The sequence below is a fragment of the Dendrobium catenatum genome, unplaced genomic scaffold (assembly GCF_001605985.2).
Source record: "Dendrobium catenatum unplaced genomic scaffold, ASM160598v2 fragScaff_scaffold_716, whole genome shotgun sequence".
Lineage (NCBI taxonomy): Eukaryota > Viridiplantae > Streptophyta > Magnoliopsida > Asparagales > Orchidaceae > Dendrobium > Dendrobium catenatum.
The window spans coordinates 5,285,520-5,309,084 of NW_021319178.1; the positions used below are offsets into that span (position 1 = coordinate 5,285,520).

At 34.8% G+C, this 23,565-nt stretch overlaps 2 protein-coding genes across 4 annotated transcripts; both read left to right on the forward strand.

Annotated features, from left to right (window-relative positions):
* The first annotated feature begins 5,400 nt into the window (after positions 1 to 5,400).
* LOC110109601 (MACPF domain-containing protein CAD1-like) lies at positions 5,401 to 20,218 on the forward strand. 3 transcript variants are annotated; one of them, XR_002304599.2, is made up of 8 exons: positions 5,401 to 5,970; positions 12,377 to 12,615; positions 12,878 to 13,040; positions 13,134 to 13,211; positions 13,318 to 13,501; positions 13,848 to 14,011; positions 19,248 to 19,940; positions 20,057 to 20,218. XR_002304599.2 is itself a non-coding variant. In XM_020840754.2 (7 exons), exons 1-7 carry the CDS (start codon positions 5,683 to 5,685, stop codon positions 19,884 to 19,886), a joined length of 1,755 nt encoding a protein of 584 aa, XP_020696413.1. In that variant the 5' UTR covers positions 5,401 to 5,682; the 3' UTR covers positions 19,887 to 20,024. The 3 variants fall into 3 exon arrangements, 1 of the variants encoding a protein (XP_020696413.1); XR_002304600.2 differs by having other exon boundaries at positions 20,086 to 20,218; XM_020840754.2 differs by lacking the exon at positions 20,057 to 20,218 and having other exon boundaries at positions 19,248 to 20,024.
* A 1,317-nt stretch (positions 20,219 to 21,535) lies between these two features.
* On the forward strand, positions 21,536 to 22,483 carry LOC110109600 (MACPF domain-containing protein CAD1-like; the record flags this gene model as incomplete). Its single annotated transcript, XM_020840753.2, has 1 exon — positions 21,536 to 22,483. A coding segment is annotated over one exon (657 nt), but the record flags the coding sequence as incomplete, so codon positions are not given.
* Between the last annotated feature and the right edge of the window lie 1,082 nt (positions 22,484 to 23,565).

The window sequence follows — 23,565 nt, forward strand, 5'->3', positions numbered from 1 at the left end:
GTCGCTTTAAGAAGCAGTAAGAAAGTCGTTCCAAACAAAGCCTAAAAAAACATTGGGCCATTGCCTAGCTTTTCATTGCTTTGGGGAAAACAAAGCTTAAGTCAATCCATCTAAGGTTTCGTTTGGGACGGTTTTCTTACTATTTCTAAAAGCAGCTTTCTAGTTTCAAAAATAAAATTTTTGTTCTAAAGAACTGCTTTAAGTAGTAAGAAAGCCGTCTCAAATGAAGCCTAAGAATGATTGGGTTGACTCCGTGTTCAAGTTGACACAATTAATCATATCTAAATGGAAAGTCAAAATTTTGTGTAGAATTCATAATTGAGTCAACCATAAGTTGGGATATTTAACCTCTCCAACATAACTAAAAAAATTGACTTATACTAACTCGCAACTCCTTTCAAAATTTACTTAATAGATTCTTAGGGAACTTAAAACTTGAGAGATATTCAAATTTCGAACAAAATTATTAGCACTAATTGATCTGTTTTTGTTGATGTGATAATCAAATGTTGGTTACTTGGATGGTCTCATTTTGGGTGATGATGAGGCGGGTTTCTTGCACGCCTATTTGGATGGTCATGCTTGTTTTGGCGACCTTGGTGGCTCTTATCTACGTGCTCAATGGTAGTTGTTGGGTCGTTCTGCTAATATTTCGCCTCCAATAGATGGTCCTAGCATGGCAATTAGTGGCGATTCTGAGTCCGACTGACTTCAGAGCCTTATTTAGACAATTTTGAATTTCATCTCATTTTCAGATTGTACTGAAATCTGTCTCTTATTGTGATTTGCTAAGCTTTGTTTTTTTGTAGTGAGTTTGCCTATGTTGACCTTTGGTTGTATGTCGCCTTTTATATGAAATAAAATAAATAGTTTGCTTAAAAAAAAAAAAGATAAAACAAATGTTGGTTTTGGTTTCTATTTGGGCTAACCCAATAAAGCTGAAATAATACCTCATTTACATATATTTTATATATATAGTTATGTATGTATTGTATGATCATCAACAATTGATAAGAATTTAAAATTTTGAACCATCAATCCTATTTGAAAGTCTTCACCCACTCTCTTTATCTTCTTTCCTTTTCTCAACCACATCTTCTACCCCATTTTTGTTTTTTTTGTTTTTCCATTTTAACATCTCAAACATCAATAATTAACATAAATAAAAAAAGGGTGTTTCCTATCAACCAAAGACTACATGATAAACATTCTCCTCACTAATAAAAAATTGACTTGAAATGTAATGTTAAATAAATTAACACTAAATATAAAAAAAATGTTCAACTCATAATTTTACAAATCTTTTAAAGAAGTTCTAAATTCAATGTAAATCTAGGGGTGTAAGCAAGTCGAGTTTTTTTAAATCTGATGAAGTCGAGTTGAGTCGAGTTTTTTTACTTAATTGAGCCAAGATTGTTTAATTTATGCTAAGCTCAGACTCGAGCTCATTTGTTATGCTCAACTTGGCTCAAGCGGGAAATTTGTGGCTTGAGTTTGAATAAGAAAGCTCGAGAATTGCTGGTTTTGAAGCTTGATTTTTTATTTTGAATTTGAGCGAAAAATAATTAATTGGGCTAATATAAATGTTGATGTGTTAATTAATATTTATCAAGTTGCCTCAACAAGTAGATGAGCTGATTAGGATTAAGCTCGAGCTCGAACTAGTATAATATATGAGCTCAAATTTAATTTTGAACTCAAACTTATGGCTCGATAAGTTTGTTGGACTCCCAAGCTTATTGGTAAGTTGAGTTCGAACTGGCTCACGAGTCGACTGAATTCACTTACACCCCTAAATAATTATGCATGAAAGTTGATTATTATGTTATGCGATACATCAAAATCACTCCCATTCTAAAATGTAAAAACATGTTGATGTTATTATAAGAACAATTACACACTTTATCAAATGGAGTCATAGCCAACAAACCTTATTGCAAGCAAGAAGCTATAAATATACACACCATTTAAAAAAATTAATTCCACAAATGTTTATTTTTTATATAGGTCTTATTATTCACCTCCATTTGCTTTTTTTCATTATTGATTAGTACTTCTAAATTTTAGTCTTATTAACTTTATTCTTAAATTTTCTTAAATAACTCATTGATATCTAATTATTTTAAGAAAATAATAATAAAATAAGACTCATTAATTATTCATCCCTTGAATGTATATTTTGTCATGTATTAATATACTTGCTTTATTGATGTTTATAATACATTATTAAAATTTTGGGTTTTCCATCGCTGGACTTCTACACGACGCCGGACTTCCGCCCGTCATCAAATTTCTATCCGAAGCCGAACTTTTGCTCGTCGTCTGGCTTCTACCCGACGCTGGACTTCCACTAGTCTCAAGGATTGTGCTCGTCACCAGACTTTCATCGGACTTTTACGCGACGTTGGACTTCCGCCCATCACTAGACTTCTAACTGCCGCCGGACTTCCGTCGAACTTTTATCTAACATCGGATTTCTGTCCATCGTTGAACTTTTGCCTAACACCGAACTTCCGCCAATCGTTGGATTTCCGACCTCCATCGCCATGCTACGACTTTTCGACCTTTGTCGCTTGCCAATAATAGTCCTTTCGACCTCCGTCGCCCACCGACTGCGGTTCTTCCGGCCTCTGTCATCAGACAATGGTCTTTCTGAGTTCCGTCTCCCGACGACTATAGTCCTACTGATCAAACGAACATATCAATATCGGTTCGGCTGCCTACGCCTACAGTCCAAATCGAACATTTTTTGGATCCTGAAATCATTTTTTTACGTTTTGAACCCAATTTCGAAACTTTCGGAGTTTAACGGAGCCTCTATGGTCAAATTTGAGCCAATTTAAAATTTTGGAACATAGTTTTCTTGCAATTTTTTGCGATTCAATCAATTTAAAATATGTTGTTATGTATTTTCGAACTTATGAAAATAGAGGCCAACTATTATATCATCAAAAAATTTATCCTAATCAGACATGAATCTCGAGTCAAAATTAAGTTGGAAACTTCAAAAATTAAATCCAGGAACATATGAACTCTGATTTCAGCAAACTTATAATCAAACTTAACGTCTCGAAAACATGAACCAAACAACACCAAATTTAACCCAAACCGAGCTCAAATAGGTCCAAATTAAAGACTCGAAGGGCATTTGGAAGGTTCAATCCATAATTTGAATTAGCAAATAGTTTCCAAATGTTTCATGCTATAGCCGAATCGAGTGGCTCAACGAGTCAAATCCAACAAGATCAATAACACTAAATTCCGATATCATTAAAGCACTCAAATACTCAATAAACGATTTATGATCAAAATAATCAACATCGGCCATCCATTCAAACCACTTCCAATTTGCCCATGATCTTCTCCTTTTTATGCCATGCCACTCTCAGAAAATTATAAATTGACCCCTCATTTCTGGGGGGGGAATGGAAACCTTAAGTGATAAGTGAAGGAAGAGTTCTCTTGCTACCAGTCTCCTCCTCGACCACTGTTGGACTTCAGCTCAGCCACCGACTGACGCCATATTTATGCCCGGCCACCAACTAATGTCATACTTCGGCTTGTCACTAGAGTTCCACCCATCGCCAAACTTTTTCCCGTCGCTATATTTCTAATCGACGCCAGACTTCTGCCTGTTGCCAAACTTTTGCCCATTGTCGGAGTTCTTTCTATCGTCAGACTTTTGCATGTCGCCAAACTTTTGCCAGCCGTTGAACTTTTGTCGGACATATACCTGATGTTGAACTTCCACCGACGTCGGACTTTTGTCCATTGTCGAACGTCTACCCAATGCCGAACTTTCACCCATTGCTGAACTTTTGCCATTCACCAGACTTTCATCAAACTTCTATCCGATGTCGCACTTTCGCTCTTCGCATGATTTCTACCCGATGTCGGATTTTCACTAGTCACTAGACTTTTGCTAGATGTTGGAATTCCACCTGTCGTCAGACTTCCGTCAATTGTCAGACTTTCATCGAACTTTTATTTCTGCACGTCGTTAGATTTCTATCCGATGCAGGACTTCCGCTCGTCACCGGACTTCTAACTGTCGTCGAACTTCTGTCTCATTGAACTTCTGTCTGACGCCAGACTTCCGCCCATCGTCGGGCTTCCGACTTCCGTCGATAGACAATGCTCTTTCCAACCTCTGTCACCAACCAAAAACAGTCCTTTCGACCTCCGTCAACTATGGTCATTCCGACCTCATTCATTGATTTTGGGCCTTTCGACATCGGTCACCAGACAATGGTCTTTCCGACCTCCGTCCCCCACCGACTATGGTCCTGTCGACCAAACGAACACATCAATATTGATTCTTCCAATTTATACCATGTAATGCTTTCTATATAATGTATATTTATTACATCAAGCCAAGGGCTTCCCTCCAATAAAGGGCCTCATTTGTAATCAATTACAAATACTAGTGGATTCATTTAAACTGTACTATGCCCCATTATTTTTCCCCTTTTCAGGGCTTTTAATGTAAAAATCTTGGTATCTTATAAATAATGCATCCTCTTTCTCATTTGATTGTGTGCTGGATCTTCGTAGAAAACTAAGACGTTAAACTTTTTATTTATCTATCGTTGCGAATATTCCAGGATGCAACAGGGTTAAAATACAACCAGCCTTTTTTTTATTCACTTAACAACTATATAAATATGGATGCACTTATAAGCCCTATCCGAACTTACTTGATTAAACATCAAATACTTGAATTCATACATGATTGATATCAAATTGTTGAATATAAAAATTTTACCATCTTGACATTTGTTATATCATATTCGTTAGATACATTGCGAAACTTTTTAAGTAAAAGAAACTAAACTTTTAAACATCAATATGCCTTTTAGTGTAATGACTATAATTTCTATAAGAAATTCCGCAGCTAAGCGTGCTCATCCTAGAGTAATTCTGGGATAGATGACCAACTGGAAAATTACATCAACATGACAAAATCGTGAGGCTCTTAGGCCAAAGAAAAAATCTCTTGATGATTAAGAATTTGAGCTGTTACATACACGATACCAAAAAATATAGTACGAGAACTAAGCGAACAAATCTTGAAAATTTTAAAATTTGCAAATATAAAATGAAATTAACTATTTACTAAACTAAATAGTAAGAACATATTCTAATACAATTTAGACAAATATATATTTTAAATTAATATTATATATACAAATTTATATAATCTAAACTTAAACAAATTTAATAATTTCATAATTAAATACATAAAATTTGCATAAAAATATCTTTATATAATATAATATAATATTGAATGTACACATCACAATTAGTATAAATGCAGAAGGAGCCACAAATCCCGGCCTGAGCTGGCCGGCCATAAGGGTGGCGGTCAACTCATAAATGATAAATCTCTTTAGGAAACGCGTTTTTATAAAGAAAAAAACGGCTTCTCAGTCAAAAGGGCCATCGTACCCTCCGTCTAATTTCTGACTCGGAGAGGAGAAAGTAAGACAGAAAGCAGAAGGAAACCTAAAGAAGCAGACAAGAACACAGCAGTGAGAGAGAGAGACGGAGAGACAGAGCTCTTTTAAACCAACAATGAGATGAGGAGAAGAGATCCGTTCGTCTTCCCCAACTGCTTCGCCGTGGATTGTAACCGGTTGTTGGCGCTTCTATGTGTTTGGAAGCTACATCGCTAGAGTTAGCATGGGCGAGCCACGGCAGACGGCGCATCCGAAGCAGCCGGCCGCTTTGATCGCGACTCTGTCCAACGCCGTTGAGGCCCTTGGGCGGGGCTTCGATGTCACTGCGGACTCACGACTGCTGTACTGCAAGGGCGCACCGGGATCCCGCCTCGTTCGGCTCGACGAAGCCGTATCATCGGATTTCGCCGTCTCTGAATTTGGTGTTGGTCTGGCTGGTGTTCCTGCTGATGTGGATATCGTTAGAGGAAGGCCGGGGCGGGAGACGACTCCGGTCTGTAGCTTCCGAGAGGTTAGCCCGATTTTGGTGCTGGCGTTTATGGGGCTCTGTATTTTCTGTTTTGCAGTTTTCTATTGATGATTTTTGGTTGTCGTGGCAATCGGATGCATTCTAGTCTGCCTTTTTGTTTGGATTCTTGTTTACTCTTTCACTGATCTGAGAAACTTTTACTTGCTTTACTAGACAATTTGTTTGTTGTTTCTGGACTCTGGTTTGTGCTTATGTGGTTTGTTGCATTGGGTGGGTATTTTATGAAATCCAATCACGGCATAGTGTTCTAAATTATATAATTTTACTTGGAATTACTTCTTGTTTTTTGGATTAGACTCGAGCTGCATTCATGTTTAGTTACAGCAGCTAAAGAACACTGTGCGGACTATGATATCTTGGCATAATTTATATTTGACCTATATTGCTTTAGTCAATTTGGATAAGAATGAGGTTCGTAACGAGTAATATTTATTGGAATTTGATATTTGTCTGAAATGATCATCCGCAGGAATGCATGGTGTTTGCACTGTAGGTACTCGAAATAGCACTTATGAAATTACTATACAAAGTGAATTTCTTGATACCAATCATAATCATTACCCTTATCAATGAGTTGGAATAGTATTAATTAATTCTTCTTTGATATTACTTCATGTTAAGTTCTGCATGGCATGTTCAACTTTTATGTGCAATTTATAATTTTTTTTTTTTTAACCTGGGCACACTTTCTATTTCCCCTCTATCCCCAGTACGAGATGCTATAGCAATTTTTCATTGTGCATTCTAGAAGATGGTAAGAAGCAATGACAATTTATTACATTTGCGAAAATCTTTGCGTGATCTATTTGAGATATTCGATCATGGGGAAATTGTTCTGGGTGTTGTTGTCATGCCATTCAGGCCATCATTGGACATCATTTAAAACCTATTCTCTTGAAAGTGAATCACTCTCCTAACCTTCTCAGTGGTTTGTTAAGCTTAGCGAATTCTAATTCTTGTGCAGACCAATGATTGCCATTAGCGTAAGTGTAGTCGACTTATTACTAACTGCATACTGTTTAGAGTTGAAGAGGATTTGAGACCTATGAATACTTACTGTGGTCTCTCTTTGACAATGATGCCTGAGGAGTCCTAAGAGTTCGGAGGAATCATGTTAAAAGCTTAGTAGAAATTTGTCTAATGCATGCTGATCGAATTTATTTTCAAGTCAGTAATAACCAAGTAGATTATAAGGGTCTACTTGTTGGCTTGCAATTTGCTTTAGGAGTTGACACAAGCATTTCACCACCAACTCCCTAATCATGTTAATGAAGAAGTTGAAGCTTGAGATACCACTATGCAAAAACACCTTTTCAAAGTCAAATTTGAGATCAACAAATTGAAGTAATTTTGTATCAAACAAATCTCTCTAGAACATAATCAATTCGTTGACTTACCAAGTGTGGAAATGGTAACGGTCAACTTGCAATCGATCTTATCTATTCGAGTATTAAGAAACTTGAAGCTAAGCAAGTCAATGTCATTGTGAGTTGCGTTGATCCATTTATCAAATATCCTTCAACATGAGAAATTCCATTTTATATCAAAGACCCCACGATGTTTAAATTTAAGGCGGCACAATACTTGCTCATTGACGGTCAACTTTTCAATAGATCATTAAGTATGACTAATCTTTGAATGCACACAAGGTTAAGCATATTAATGAGATTTATTATGGGGAGTGTAAACATCACTAATGAGGAAAGATACTTGCCCATCAAGTTCTGCGATAAAGACGCTTCTTGCTTACAGTGTAAAAAGATTCAAAATAGTTATTGGGAATGTGCATTCAATGCAAATAATTTGATCCCTTGAATTTAAAATACCTCTTCAAAATTAAAATTGAGTTCAACAATCAAAAATACTTTTGTATTGAACAAATCCCTCTAGAATATAACTAATTCGTTGCTTACCAAGTGTGGATATGCTAATAGCTGGCTTGCAATTGATCTTACCTATTCAAGCATTAAAGAACTTGAAGCTAAGCATGTCAATGTCATCGTGAATTGTGTTGATCCATTCATTGAATATCTTTTAGCATGCAAAATTCCCTTTTGCATCGAAGGCCCAATAAGGTTCAAATTCAAAGCACTACAATATTTGCTTATTGATGGTCAACTTTTTAGAAGATCAATAAGTACGACTAATCTCTGAATGCACATGAGGCTAAACATCTTAAATGAGGTTCATTATACGAAATGTGAAGGTCATTGAGGAGGAAAGACACTTACCAGTCGAGTTCTACGATAAGGATACTTCTTGCGAACTATATAAAAAAATATTCAAAACAATTATTGAGGATCAAAAATAAATTCATGCTGACACTCAAGCTTTAGTATATTCTATATCCTTAGTTATTTGTTATATGGGGATTGAACTTCGCCATTTCTCTCCGATAATAATGATTTATTCTCATCATGATTGACTATTGTACAAAATGGATTGAAGCCAAATCTCTTATAGAGACAACTTTAACAATAGTTCTAAATTTCATATGTATCGACATCATGTGCCGCTACGATATAACAATGGTGATTAGTCCTAACAACTATCCATTAATTTGATGATAAGTGAAGAATTATGTTAAAGCTAAGAATTTGCTTAAACTTAACCTCTGTACGCCATCCTAGAACAAACAAACATGTATAAACTCCAAATAAGCTAAATTCAATTCTTATAAAAAAATGTTAAGGCACCAAAGGCAAATGGGTTGAAATATTACTATTAGTACTTTGGGTTTTGAGAACTAAGCTTTTTGTATGCTCAAGCCAAACTCCCTTTCCCATCTTTTATGGATCCAAAATGCTCTTGTATAATACAACTTGCACAAAAAAAAGTTGTTGTTGCTTCAAATGTTATGAAAGAGAACTGGGCGATTGGAGAGAATCTAATAAAGGACTGCAAAAATTTGTCTTGAGATTTTTTAAGTACTCATAATTCAATCATTGCAGTGAGAAGAATAGGTAAAGAGGCAAGAGGCTAGATTTTATGGTGCAAATGTTCGTTAAGGAAGCTTTTGCTTAGAAAACCTCATCGCTTGGAAAGTCAATGCTACATCATGACAATCCATCATTGGAAAACCTGCATTTACATTATAACTACCATGTAGGGGTGTAAGTGACTCAAGCCGGCTCGGGTTCAGCTCGATAAATTATTTGCGAGCAGAGCTTGATGAGCTAACGATCCAAGCTTGAGCTAGCCCCAACTAGAATCGTAAGCTCATGAGTCGGTTCATTTAAAACATATTAATATAAAATATACTTAAAATATATTAGAATTTAGGATTTTAAAATATAAATTTTTTAAAAATATTTTAAAATTATATCACAATTTTATATATTAAGTTATTCTTTATTATTTATCTAATAATTTCTCATTCTTTTTATCATTTTATTATAATAATTTGTTAAATCATAATTATTTTCTCTCTTTCATAATAAATGAGTTGGTTCGAACTCATAGAATAAAGCTTGAGCTTGAGCTCGAACTCGATTAATTAATCAAGCTCACGCTCAAGCCAGGGGTGACTCGAACTTGTCTCGACTCATTTACACCTCTACTACCATGCACTATCAAAGAATAAGTTGTCCCTAGAGCATATTGACTTAAACTTACATCATGAATGACATTTCAAGATCATGGCACTGAGACAACTTAAAAATATTTTATCCTTAAAAGGGAAGCACACTAAAAACCTTATAAATTGAGATGTTGATGAATTATATCTAAATAATAATTAAAAAAATTCTTGAATGTATGCATAATTGATTAAGCAAGAGGCATACATGCCAATGGCGCAAAATGGGGAGTGCCATGGCACAATGCACCCACATACGACACTATTTGTTTGGCGTTGCGTGACACATCAAAATAGCGCAAGCTATTTGCACCATACATGGGCAATGATATATGTGTGTGTGTGTGTGGCTCGTGCCACGCCGTGCGTTATGCTCCATGGCTCCACTGAGAATATTTTGTTGTGGTGCGCTATTCGTCATTGAAAAGTATGGCAAGAGGCAAACTGGTTGTAACAAACTATTTATGTAGTCAATACGAAAGGGCATGTAACAAAATGCTAGACTATTCCCTACAAGTGAGTTATGACACATGAGTGGTCGGACAATCTGCACTCGATGAAATCATTTTTATCTTAAAGCATGAGTTTTATTCAAGGAGAAAATTAAATTTGATGAACATTCTAAAAATGATATTCAGGACTGTAAGTTGTGTGTTTATCTGTGAGTATTTTAGCAAGTCTCAACTCTCTAAGTCACTTATGATTGTAAGCTACAAATTGCTATTCTATCATATCTACAAGTCAACCAACAACTTATTTATATCTGCAATTCTGCACTCAAGCATTCATTAAAGTCGCATGATAAGTATTATATTGAATCCTAAAATATCGAGTGCTAAAAGTTGAGCCGTTGAAATCAGTCTCCCCATTGACGACCAAATTCATATTGTGAGAGAAAAAAGTAAAAAACCACTCTAATCTTTTGAAGATTAAACCTCTAGTGTAAGGTTTTGCTTATCTTAAAGGAGACCAATATAGTGCACACTTAGTATTCGTTAAAGTTGCGAAGCAAGCATCACGTCAAACTTAAAAATATCTAATGGATAAAAGTTGAGCCATAGAAGTTGGGTCTACCCTTTGCGACAAGATCTACATTATGAGAGAGAAACACATTGTGATGGTGAGACTTACAGATGGTTACCTTCGGGAAGTGTAAAGCTTTAAATAAGGTGCTGCCCATCATAAAGATAATGATTTGTTCTAACAAGATATAATGCAAATTAAAGACCGAGCAAGAATTTAGATGAAACTTATCTAGGAATTCCCATACAAACAAGTAATATCTTAGTTATTACTGGCACAAAAGAAATATGATATTCATAAAGACATTACATGCATAATTTAGAAAACCCAATTTTTTATTTACAAATTAATAGGTACAAGTTCCATTCTGTGTTCACCTCCCAGGACTTTTACAAAGAGTAGAAAGAAAAAATCATTTTAAGTATTCTCCGACACATCAATATCTTTGGATTGTACTTCATCTTCTGGTTAAGACTCATCCATCCTAGCAAAGTTGGCGACACTGGTTTTCATCTAGTCCAATGATGTCTTATTTTGCCAAAATCTTCAAACATAAGCGGATCCTTTGTTTGTATTCCGCAAAAAACGAGTTCATGCAATCTTATGACAGAATTAAGTTGTAAGTCAAGTTGCCCTTGCTTGGACTTCAACCAGCTTGGCATTCAACTTGGGATTTCTACGACTAGTGATTCTAATTTTAGTTGATTTTTACAATCCGTCAATTCATATTTGAGGGACTTTTTGCTCGAGTCAGCCTCAGTAAGGGATGACTCAAAATTATCTATAGAGTTTTGCAATTCCAAAGCTCTTTCATTTGTTATTTACTGTATACGAGAATAGTTGAATATCATAACTCGAGTTCTGATATGATTCTTGCATGTTCTCGAGTTTCCATCATGTCTTCTCTATCTGGTTAGTTGCCATTGTAAGGGAGGCCTCCTTCTCGAACACTTGTTCCTTTAAGATGGTGGCAATGTCCAGAGCTTTGAGCCTTTCAACCTTCTCTATCTCAATGGTTGTCCTAATGACAAACTATTTCCTTGCTGAAGGTGACTTCCGTTTTTTAGTCTTTTATTGACATTTTTATTTTCTAAGTTGCTTTTCGTGCCTGGCATACAACTAGTAGTTTCTTGCAAAAAAGTTGGATTGCCAACACTCAACTTGTTCCATATCACTTCTCCACATATGAGATTTGTGGGCAACATCTCCATCTTCTTATGTGGCTGACTTGAAAAATTGAGTGCTGGAGACCTACATAGAACATTAGATAGATTCCCCTAAAAAAAACTATTTCTTAAATTAGATTTCTCACTGTATAAATGTAGTAGTTGAACCAAATGACAGATTTATTCTATCAACCTGGAAGTGTTTTGATGGTCATGTAATATATAGATGACAATTACTGTGTTGTCAATTGACGAAAACATTAGCTAATCATGAAAATATACTGTTCTTATATATTCTTGTGGTGCAGCTGTAATAAAAAAATGTCTGTACCCATTTTAAAGAGTTGAGGATCCTTGGATACATTCATGACATAATGCTGCAATCATTAATTACTGCCTATAGTTATGCTGTACTACTGACTTCTGTGGAAACTTCAAATAGCATATGATATTTCTTCCCAGTTCCCTCCATCTACCTTTTCTTTTAAATTTAAACGCCATGCCCATTTACAAACACAGATCAAGTTAGGCATCTTATTTTTTATTTAGTTTTGCATGATATTATTTTCTTATATGTTTGGAACTGCAAAAACATATTACAGTTTTTCTCCATGTTTTCCAGATGGCAATTCATTTCAACAAGAAGTCATCACTGACAGAATCAATACCTCTTGGAAGCTTTAATTCTATGTTCAGTTTAACGGGTTCATGGAAAACTGATGCAGCAGCAATAAAATCCCTGGCAGTGGTGGGTTATTACATCCCACTTTTTAAAGCTAAATTGGTTAATTTTCAATTAGTTTTACAAGATGATGTGAAGCGTGCTGTTCCACGTGCTTGGGAGCCTTCTTCGTTGGCCAGGTATGCAGTGTGATGCAACTTCATTGCCATTTTTTCATCGTTGTGCAAGAGATTTAGCTCTGCTTTTATAAATAATTTTTTTTAATTTGCTTATATATTCTGGAAGGATATGGTTTTGTCTTAAAACTATTACTGAATCTAACTGTAAATAGAAACAAGATCAGTGAAACGTGATGAGTGATTTATGTACTTGGCTTCATTTGTATCTTTTTGTCTCATTGAGATTTAATCATTGACATATTCTTTTGCACTTATATTTCAGTTTCATTGAAAACTTTGGGACACATATTATCACCTCCGTGACTATTGGTGGTAGAGATGAAATATTTATCAAGCAGCACCGATCATCTCTTTTGCCTCCATCAGAAATTGAGAAATATGTAAATGGTATTGGAGATCAAAGATTTTTACTGTTGGAGAATCAGGTCTGTGCTTTCTGAAGTAATGCATTTTTCTTGGTGTAACAGAGGGCTGGCTATTTGTTTGCAATTCTTATTTTTTTGAATGGATGTTCACAGCTTGGTGAGTTATCACTGCAGAATAGCCCTGAGACTCGAACTCAGCCATCTGACATTCCACATCTAAGTGGGAAAGAGGCAAGGGCTTATGCTTGTAGAGCTGTTTGATACTGCATTGTTAATTTCTTTCATGTTGTCTCCATTGTTTTCGTTAAAAGAATTTAATATGTGTGCTTTTGATTAGGATGTTACAGTAATATTTAGAAGGAGAGGTGGTGATGACCTTGTTCAGAATCATATTGATTGGGCAAAAACTGTTGCTTTTGCACCAGATGTTATTAACATGACTTTCATTCCCATAGTTTCATTACTGGATGAACTGCCTGCAACAAAATATCTAGCTCGGGCAATTGATCTGTATTTGGAGTGTAAGCTTGCACATAGTGCATATTCACCTTTTTTTTTTTAATTTCATTGCATCCAGTTTTGCTTTATCAATTTACACAAGTTCTGGTGGTTTCTCTTCCTCACAAAAGCATACTCTCAAAAAGAAAGTGGATGCTTATTATAGCTATATTTTACCTTCGAGTTGTTGAAGATTTTTTAATCCAGTTGAATTCCTCGATTGTGATGGCAAAGAGAATGCAGATCTATAATGATTATTGGTTTATTTTTTCTTGTTTAATTGAAGAGATTTGAATGCAATATGATAAATCTCAAAGCTTTAATATACAATGAGGCTTACTTTCTACATCATTTATGTGCATTTTTCAGTCAAACCGCCTATAGAGGAGCTGCAGTATTTCTTGGATTTTCAAGTTGAACGAGTTTGGGCTCCGGCTCAAGATAATATTCCTGGTCATATGAGGAAGGAGCCAGTGTGCCCTTCACTCCAGTTTAGCTTGATGGGGCCCAAGCTATATGTCAGTTCACACCAGGTATAGAATATGCAGCCATTAACTTTGAACTGAAATTTGTTCTGTAGATAGTACTTTTCTTGATTCATTAACCCTGATATATTTATGGGCATATACACTTGAGCCCCATCCTTACTGTGCAATCACTTCAAATCACAATACAAGATCTTTTCAAGCAGCTTAAATTAAAGTAAACATTGAAAGAAAAACCTGAGGTTATACTGCATAGTGTTGATCCGCATAGTCTTCATTTATTGTGTTGATTTCAATGTAAGTAGAGGAAACATAGAGGATAGAAGAGAACACAGACCATCTATTCTTTTGTAAGAATAGCATAAACATAATAACAATGATAATGATGATTATGATTATGATTATAGTAATAATAATAATAAAATAATAAAATTATTATTATTATTATGCTGCTGATGATAATTTGGATGCAAATTATGTTAATTTTTAATAAATAGAAAGATAAATATAATTTGTGTGCCTTTTTCATGATTTAGTATTTTATTTTGGGGGGATTTATATACATACCACTGATTTCTTATGCATTGACATAGCTAATATTTAAATCTTTATATCATAAATTAAATTTATATTATTTCTTAAATTTATCAAAAATATATATTGTTTAGATATTTTTCTTAAAATAAGAAAAGGTGGTAACCAAATCTAAAATCAAAACTAAATGGCTATATATATATATATATATATAATTAAAATTTTGTCCTTGTTCCTTCAACAATTAGTGGAAGCTCTGATTTCAACTTACTGGTAGTTCCCGTTCGTTTTCTATTTCTTGGAATCAAAAGATGTGACGCGGGATATTGAGATCTAGGATATTCCTATTGCAAACTAATTGAAAAAGCTATTATTAATGTAAATTAAATAATAAGAGAATAATTTATGGGTTTTCTGATGAAAATACAAAACGACCTATGCAAAACATATGAAAAAATTAGCATGCCAACTTGAAAGGAAACTGATGCGCTACACATAATTATTCTGTTAGCTATAAATAGTAGAGAATAAAAGAAACTTAGGGTGGCATGAATTGTTGGTGATCACATGCAAAGAAACAGATAGTAAACCATAAGATCTAAGATTATCATAGACCTACATAGATCGAGATTTCATGCATACACCCTAAATATGGATCAGCTATGAATATGGATTAGTGCAAGGAGGAGCAGAAGAACAAAGATATTTCATGTGGTAAAATTTTCAAGCCTTACAGTTGAAGTGAAAGAAGACGTCATCATAGAAAGCTTTTATTAACGAGTAGCTAAAGATGTTTACATTGCTTTGTATACCCTTATTAAAAAAAAAAAAAAAATCTAATCATAGAAAAAAGTGGCTTCTTTTGTCCTACCAGATGATATTTTAAGGTATATGACATGTGAGAGCTTACTTTATGGAACGGTCATAAGGTAGGTTCTTTGATTGTAGACTGAAAGAAAGAAACTCAATTATAACTCTGCTTAGACTGAAGTGCAAACTCCAATTGACAAATAAAGCTCAAAATAAGAAAGGCTGATGCAGTGCAAGGTTTCGTTGCTGATATTGACTAAAAATTTTGAGCTCTTCATCAATGTGGTAATCTTTGCAGAATATACTTCCTACCAGTGTCATAGAATTGTTTGCGATTAAGCTCTGTCTAGTTTCATGCAGTTGCATAGTTATATCAATTTTAACTTGCAAATCAAAACTAAGGAAAGGTTCATAGGCATGCTTTGCATTCTTTACTAGCATTTTGTTTAGGTTTAAAAGGTGCTTAAGGTTCCCCTTAAGCATGGCAAATAGATTTTAGTGCCGCTCTTTTAAATACCAAAATTTAATCCTAACTTAACTGCTGAGGAGGCTGAATTAGCTTCTCTCGCTTAACCCAACCAGGTTGTTGCTGGCCAGTGAATGCCAACTGGTTGCAGATTGCCTTCAAACGTTAGTGAGATTGTTGCTGCCAACCACAGTCAGTGGGAATTGAGTGCCAGTAGCGGCCTCTAGTAGTTTGTCCAATTTCACATCAAAAGTCATGCGATTCTGCTTTATGAACTCAACCAAGCTTAATATTAAAACTACTCCTGAATTATTTTTTATCTTATATCGTATCTTTTTAAAAAACCTAATGGCTTAACTATTTTTAAACCATAAGCCTCAGAATTAAACTATTAAAGTAATGAAAATATGAAATAATAATTTATATACTAATATCAAGATTTCAAAATAAGATCATAAAAAGTCATACAAGGATACAACAAGTCTCTCCCACTCCCAAATTCAACATAAATAAGAAGTCTAAGATCATAATTTATGAATTGATAATTTTCTTGATAAAGTTGGTGGCATGGTAGCAATGAAGGCAAAGGAGTGGTTTCAAGAGCTTTGGTTGTGGTAGTTGGAAGGCAAAGATGACACAATAACAAGGTTGGTGTACCCTCACGTACGGATTCACTTCGGTGTGCGAGCTTGCGGTTTCTTAGGTCATAAGCCATCGTTTTATTGCTTTATTTATTTTTTTTAATGAAATAAGTTTAGATGTAAAATTTGAGGCATTTAAATTAATTTGAGACTTTGAACTTATAAATTAGAAGAGCCTAACTTTATCAATTTGAGGCTTACACTTCAACAAATGAGTGTTGATGTGTGCCTCACTCAAAAGGGGTATGCCTCAAATCCTTTATGTGTGCGCCCCAGATTACACAATTTTAAATCATAAATTTGATGAAAAGATTAGTGATTCTGAGGATGCTTTGATTGAGAATCCTTTGAATATTATGTGATGCATTTTTGCTACACTTCAAGTTAAATTTAATTGAAAAATAATTTCTATTTCCTAAATTTGTTTCAAGCTTGATGAAAATTTTGGAAACTCACTATAAATAGTGTGATTTCTATGAATGCTGTGGCTAAATTTACTATTGATCTTAGAGGTTTGAGACATGAGTAACATCTAAAACTATATTAACTGGCCTATATGGATAACACTATTATTTTTGTGTCACAAAGATGTTTAGTTTCCATTCAACTTGCTACCTTTACTGATTAAATTTGGTGTGATGTTCTCCAAGTGTACACTTTTATCCTTGAACATTATACCAGACTTAAAAAATAGGCTACTGACACTTTAAGTAGAGTTGCTATTTTGCTCATAATCAAGCTGAGGCGTCTTTGATCAAATTAAAAAGTAACACATCATTTATAAAGATTTTACTAAAATATATAATGATTTAAGTGGTAATCTCCTATATTCAACAAAGCTTTTATGAGTCATGTGGTTTCTTTTTTATAAGAAAACACATTTGCATTCCTTATTTATCTTTAAGGGTCTTCCTAATCATTTTGGTAGAGGAATGTGATTATAATCACGACTAATGACAGATATTCTTAGCCTAAGTTCGAATGTGATGCAGTGCACATCGTATTATAATGTTGAACTATGTCAAATAACTTGAGGAAAATAAAATTATTGTCTCAGACTCTATGGAACGAAATTTTTTATGGCTCACATAGCGAAATTATATTTTAATGGAATGATTAAATCATTTAGATTGCCTAAAATTCACAAGTTATTTATGGAAGACTCCATGGTAAAAGATGAGCACTTAATTAAAATTTTTAACTACTTATCACCTGTAAACGCATGTATAAACTGAGGATGCCAATAGGAGATTGGGTGATATTTTGAATGCTTGATTAAAGAGCATTTATTTGGTTGGGATTTGATATTTATAATGATTGAATTTGCATTCATGTCATCTATTAATTTGTTTGCAGATGTAAGTAAATTTGATATAGTTATAATGTTTCAACCTAGAAAGGTTATAAATCTTATTGAACTTTGTGATGTGTCTAGGACTAATGGATTTGCACAATCATTTGTACAACATATGAGACTTGCATGAAAATAAGCATGAAATTGAATATTAATTATGATAATTATAAATCCGATATTGATTTGAAAAAGAGATAATCGAAGCTTAAACTAAGTGATAAGTAATGATACATATGAATTTCTTGATGAAGTTTTTAAGATAATAAATTTGAGAAAGATTACACAATTTAAATAGAGATATATTGTGCTGATGGGACAAATTTGTGTGCAATGATTTATTGATTACATTGTAAAAAGTACAATAGTTATGCCCTAATTTATTTGATGAATATCAAATCTCAAATTCTTTGGATCTAATTTTTTCCAATCGAGTGAATTTTATGTAGATCTGAAAGTTGGCAATCGTCAGAAATGCACATTATGCGTGTTCAAGGCAAGCGATTTAATGATTTTGAGTTTGGGTTTTCTTTAGTTTTTTGTTTCTATGATGATGATTCCTACGACGGCTTGTGTCTTTTTTTGGTCTCATTTACTGTTAGGGTTATGGCATGGTTTAGTGTTAGAGATATTGTTCTTTGCAATGCGTTGGTTTGTTTTGTTGATGCTAGCTTGCTGAATTTCACAAGTTTCCTGACTTTCGGAGCTGGTGTCCTGTCGATTAATTATTTTGTGCGGACACCGAATATCGTCCAGAGACCAATCAGAATGCGCCACATCACCCCTTTCTCGGCATTGCGGCTCGGTACCGCGGCTTGGTACTGCTGACATGGCGCATTCTGGTTGGTCTCTAGACGGCGTTATGTGTCCGTTCTCCACACAGAATAATTTCTCGTCACAAATTTGTTATTTGTTGTGTGACCTGCAAATTTGTTTGAATGTAGTTTTGGGATTTCTGTGTTGTTTAGGTGTTCGTTTCAGGTTTCTTGTGTGAAGCGTGGTTCTTGTAGACTCCCTCACCTGTTATGAGATTTTTTACGCCAACTCTATCTCTACCTCATCAATTATTGAAGCAATAATTTTTTTGATTGTGATTACAAATATTTATTCATGAGGCATGTAGTAACAGTTTATTTTGATTGATGAAAAAATTATCTTTCCTCCCAAGTTTGAGTACTAGTTGGATGCTGGATTTTTCGAGTGTGATGTAAATGCAGTCACAAAATTTCAAAAATTATTTTCTCATACAAAATGTGGCCTAAATTTTTTATTTAGTTGTCTTTTTCTTGTTTTTCGTTCATCTATATAACTTGATATTAATTTTGCGAGTGAGATAGATTTTAGTCAAAACAATTAGAAATATGACAATTACGGAGCCTCTAATTCGGATTTTTCATTTAATTCATATATTATCTATCAGTTCTATGTACTATCTCCTGTAGAGAATATGCTCCAATGCTTTGAAAATTCACATTTCTGCAGATATCTGTAGGTCGTAGGCCAGTCACCGGTCTCAGGCTATGTCTAGAAGGAAGCAAACAGAATCGGCTGGCAATTCATCTACAGCATCTCGCTTCTCTCCCAAAAATTCTTTTACCACACTGGGATTCTCACATTGGCATTGGTCCACCCAAGTGGAAAGGCCCAGAAGAACAAGATAGCCGCTGGTTCGAACCCATTAAATGGAAGAACTTCGCTCATGTGAGCACCGCGCCCATCGAACATACTGATACCAGCATAGGCGACCTTTCCGGCGTTTACATAGTTACAGGCGCTCAACTCGGCGTCTGGGATTTCGGCGCCAAGAGCGTTCTTCACCTCAAACTTCTCTTCTCTAGAGTTCCTGGTTGCACAATCAGGAGGTCAGTCTGGGATCATAGCCCCAATCCCTCTTCAATTGCGATCGCACAGAAACTGGATGATGATTGTACAACCTCATCGTCTCCTTCGTCAAGCGAGCAGTCTAGTCTTCTTGGCAAGCTGGCGAAGATTGTGGACACGACGAAGATGCTGAAGGGGCCTCAGGACTCACCTGGGCACTGGTTAGTTACTGGAGCCAAGCTGGGAGTGGAGAAAGGGAAGATTGTTATTCGATTAAAGTATTCCTTGTTGAATTACTGAAGGATTCTTGTTGTTGTACTTGGTTCATCTTGGTGAAGCATATTCTTTGCACAGGTAACAAGATGGTTCTTTTGTTTTTGCTGTACATTATATAGATAGATTATCCATTAATGGGATTGGCTTTTGTCTCCTTGGTTCCTTTTTTGCATTTCAATTTGATTTTGTTGCAGCTGAGAAGTTTTCCTCTTGATGTATGCAGCACTTTTCAAATAAGGAAGTAAGTATCTTGAGGTTAGAGTTTACCTTGTATGAGATCTGGTAATTGAGGATGGTCTTTCCATTTTTTTGTTCATGTATTTTAGAGGAAATTTTATTCATTTTAATTGTTTGTCTATGTATGCTTGTGCTGTAGCGTTTTGAAGTGAATTTAGGATGCTTATTTCGTGTCCTTTCTACACCAATTGAAACTAAATAAATTGGTATCATCATTTGATGGATGCTACAATGTTTTGATTTTTTTTTTTTCCAATACAACAACATCAAGCCTTCATCCAATTATGTGGGTTTGGCGATATGAGACCTTTTTCTCATTGTTTTCTATTAAAAGTCAAATTCTCATTTAAATCTAGTAAACAAAGGTCATTCTAATATCTTCTAATCAAATCTTTTTAGGTCTATCTCTATCTTTCTTAACATAGGTTGACTCTAATAAATTTGGTCTCCTAATTGGGTTATCAGAAGGCCAACGCTTTATGTGACTAAACCATCTAAGGCGACTCTCTAAGTTTATCTGTCATTGGAACTACTCCAACCTTTTCATGTATATAGTCATTTCACATTTTGTCTCTAGCGTGAAACCACTCATTTATCCGAGCATCCTCATCTCTATACTTAATTTTTTGCTTCTCAGGCCCGATCCATTCCTCCACTTCAACCATCCAATTTGAATTATACTAATAATATCCTCATCTATTTAACCATTGTTCAAAACAATGGACCTAATATACTAAATGTGCACACTTTTTATTGACTTCACCACCAAAGTCACAATCCCACGATTAAATCTATTACTATTAAAAAATATAATGTATTCAGTTTTAGATCTATTCAAATGAAAACCAAGGTTGACCTCCTTAATTCAAGTTTTTCTTCTACTCTCTCTTTAGTCTTATCAACAAGAAGAATATAATCAACAAAAAGCATACACTAGGGTAAGTCATTTTGCAAATGTCTAGTAAGAAAATCCTTAAATAAAGCTGATTCTTGATGTAATCCAATTGAAATAGAAAAATATTTGATCAAGCCACATTGTGTTTGAACACAATTAACAACTTCTACATACATATTCTTAATGACTTGAATATAAATATTATTAACTAATTTCTTTTCTAAAAAATTATCTTTCCTCCCAAGTTTGAGTACTAGTTGGATGCTGGATTTTTCGAGTGTGATGTAAATGCAGTCACAAAATTTCAAAAATTATTTTCTCATACAAAATGTGGCCTAAATTTTTTATTTAGTTGTCTTTTTCTTGTTTTTCGTTCATCTATATAACTTGATATTAATTTTGCGAGTGAGATAGATTTTAGTCAAAACAATTAGAAATATGACAATTACGGAGCCTCTAATTCGGATTTTTCATTTAATTCATATATTATCTATCAGTTCTATGTACTATCTCCTGTAGAGAATATGCTCCAATGCTTTGAAAATTCACATTTCTGCAGATATCTGTAGGTCGTAGGCCAGTCACCGGTCTCAGGCTATGTCTAGAAGGAAGCAAACAGAATCGGCTGGCAATTCATCTACAGCATCTCGCTTCTCTCCCAAAAATTCTTTTACCACACTGGGATTCTCACATTGGCATTGGTCCACCCAAGTGGAAAGGCCCAGAAGAACAAGATAGCCGCTGGTTCGAACCCATTAAATGGAAGAACTTCGCTCATGTGAGCACCGCGCCCATCGAACATACTGATACCAGCATAGGCGACCTTTCCGGCGTTTACATAGTTACAGGCGCTCAACTCGGCGTCTGGGATTTCGGCGCCAAGAGCGTTCTTCACCTCAAACTTCTCTTCTCTAGAGTTCCTGGTTGCACAATCAGGAGGTCAGTCTGGGATCATAGCCCCAATCCGTCTTCAATTGCGATCGCACAGAAACTGGATGATGATTGTACAACCTCATCGTCTCCTTCGTCAAGCGAGCAGTCTAGTCTTCTTGGTAAGCTGGCGAAGATTGTGGACACGACGAAGATGCTGAAGGGGCCTCAGGACTCACCTGGGCACTGGTTAGTTACTGGAGCCAAGCTGGGAGTGGAGAAAGGGAAGATTGTTATTCGATTAAAGTATTCCTTGTTGAATTACTGAAGGATTCTTGTTGTTGTACTTGGTTCATCTTGGTGAAGCATATTCTTTGCACAGGTAACAAGATGGTTCTTTTGTTTTTGCTGTACATTATATAGATAGATTATCCATTAATGGGATTGGCTTTTGTCTCCTTGGTTCCTTTTTTGCATTTCAATTTGATTTTGTTGCAGCTGAGAAGTTTTCCTCTTGATGTATGCAGCACTTTTCAAATAAGGAGGTAAGTATCTTGAGGTTAGAGTTTACCTTGTATGAGATCTGGTAATTGAGGATGGTCTTTCCATTTTTTGTTCATGTATTTTAGAGGAAATTTTATTCATTTTAATTGTTTGTTTATGTATGCTTGTGTTGTAGCCCTTTGAAGTGAATTTAGGATGCTTATTTCGTGTCCTTTCTACACCAATTGAAACTAAATAAATTGGTATCATCATTTGATGGATGCTACAATGTTTTGATTTTTTTATTCCAATACAACAACATCAAGTCTTTATCCAATTATGTGGGTTTGGCAATATGAGTCTTTTTTCTCGTTGTTTTCTGTTAAAAGTCAAATTATCATTTAAATCTAGTAAACAAAGGTCATTCTAATATTTTCTAATCAAATCTTTTTAGGTCTATCTCTATCTTTCTTAACATAGGTTGGATCTAATAAATCTGATCTCCTAATTGGGTTATCAGAAGGCCAACGCTTTATGTGACTAAACCATCTAAGGCGACCCTCTAATCTTATGTGTCACGGGAACTACTCCAACATTTTCATGTATATAGTCGTTTCACATTTTGTCTCTAGTGTAAAATTGCTCATCTACCTGAGCATCCCCATCTCTGTACTTAATTTTTTGTTTCTCTTTTAATGGCTAACATTCTGCGCCATAAAGTATTGAACGTCTCACCACCATCTTATAAATTTTTTCTCAAGTTTGAGAGGTATTTTCTATCACACAATAGGCTCGATCTATTCCTCCACTTCAACCATCAAATTTGAATTCTACTAAAAATATCCTGATCTATTTCACCATCGTTTTGAACAATGGACCTAATATATTAAATGTGCACACTTTTTAATGACTTCACCACCAAAGTCACAATCCCATGATTAGATCTATTACTATTAAAATTATAATGTATTCATTTTCAGATCTACTCAAATGAAAATCAAGGTCAAGTTTTTCTTTTACTCCCTCTCTAGGCTTATCAGTCATAAGAGTATCATCAACTAAATGCATACACTAGGGTAAGTCATCTTGCAAATGTCTAGTAAGAACATCCATAAATAAAGCTACCCTTGATGGAGTCAAATTTAAATAGAAAAATATTTGATCAAACTATATTGTGTTTGAACACAAGTAACCACTTTTACATACATATTCTTAATG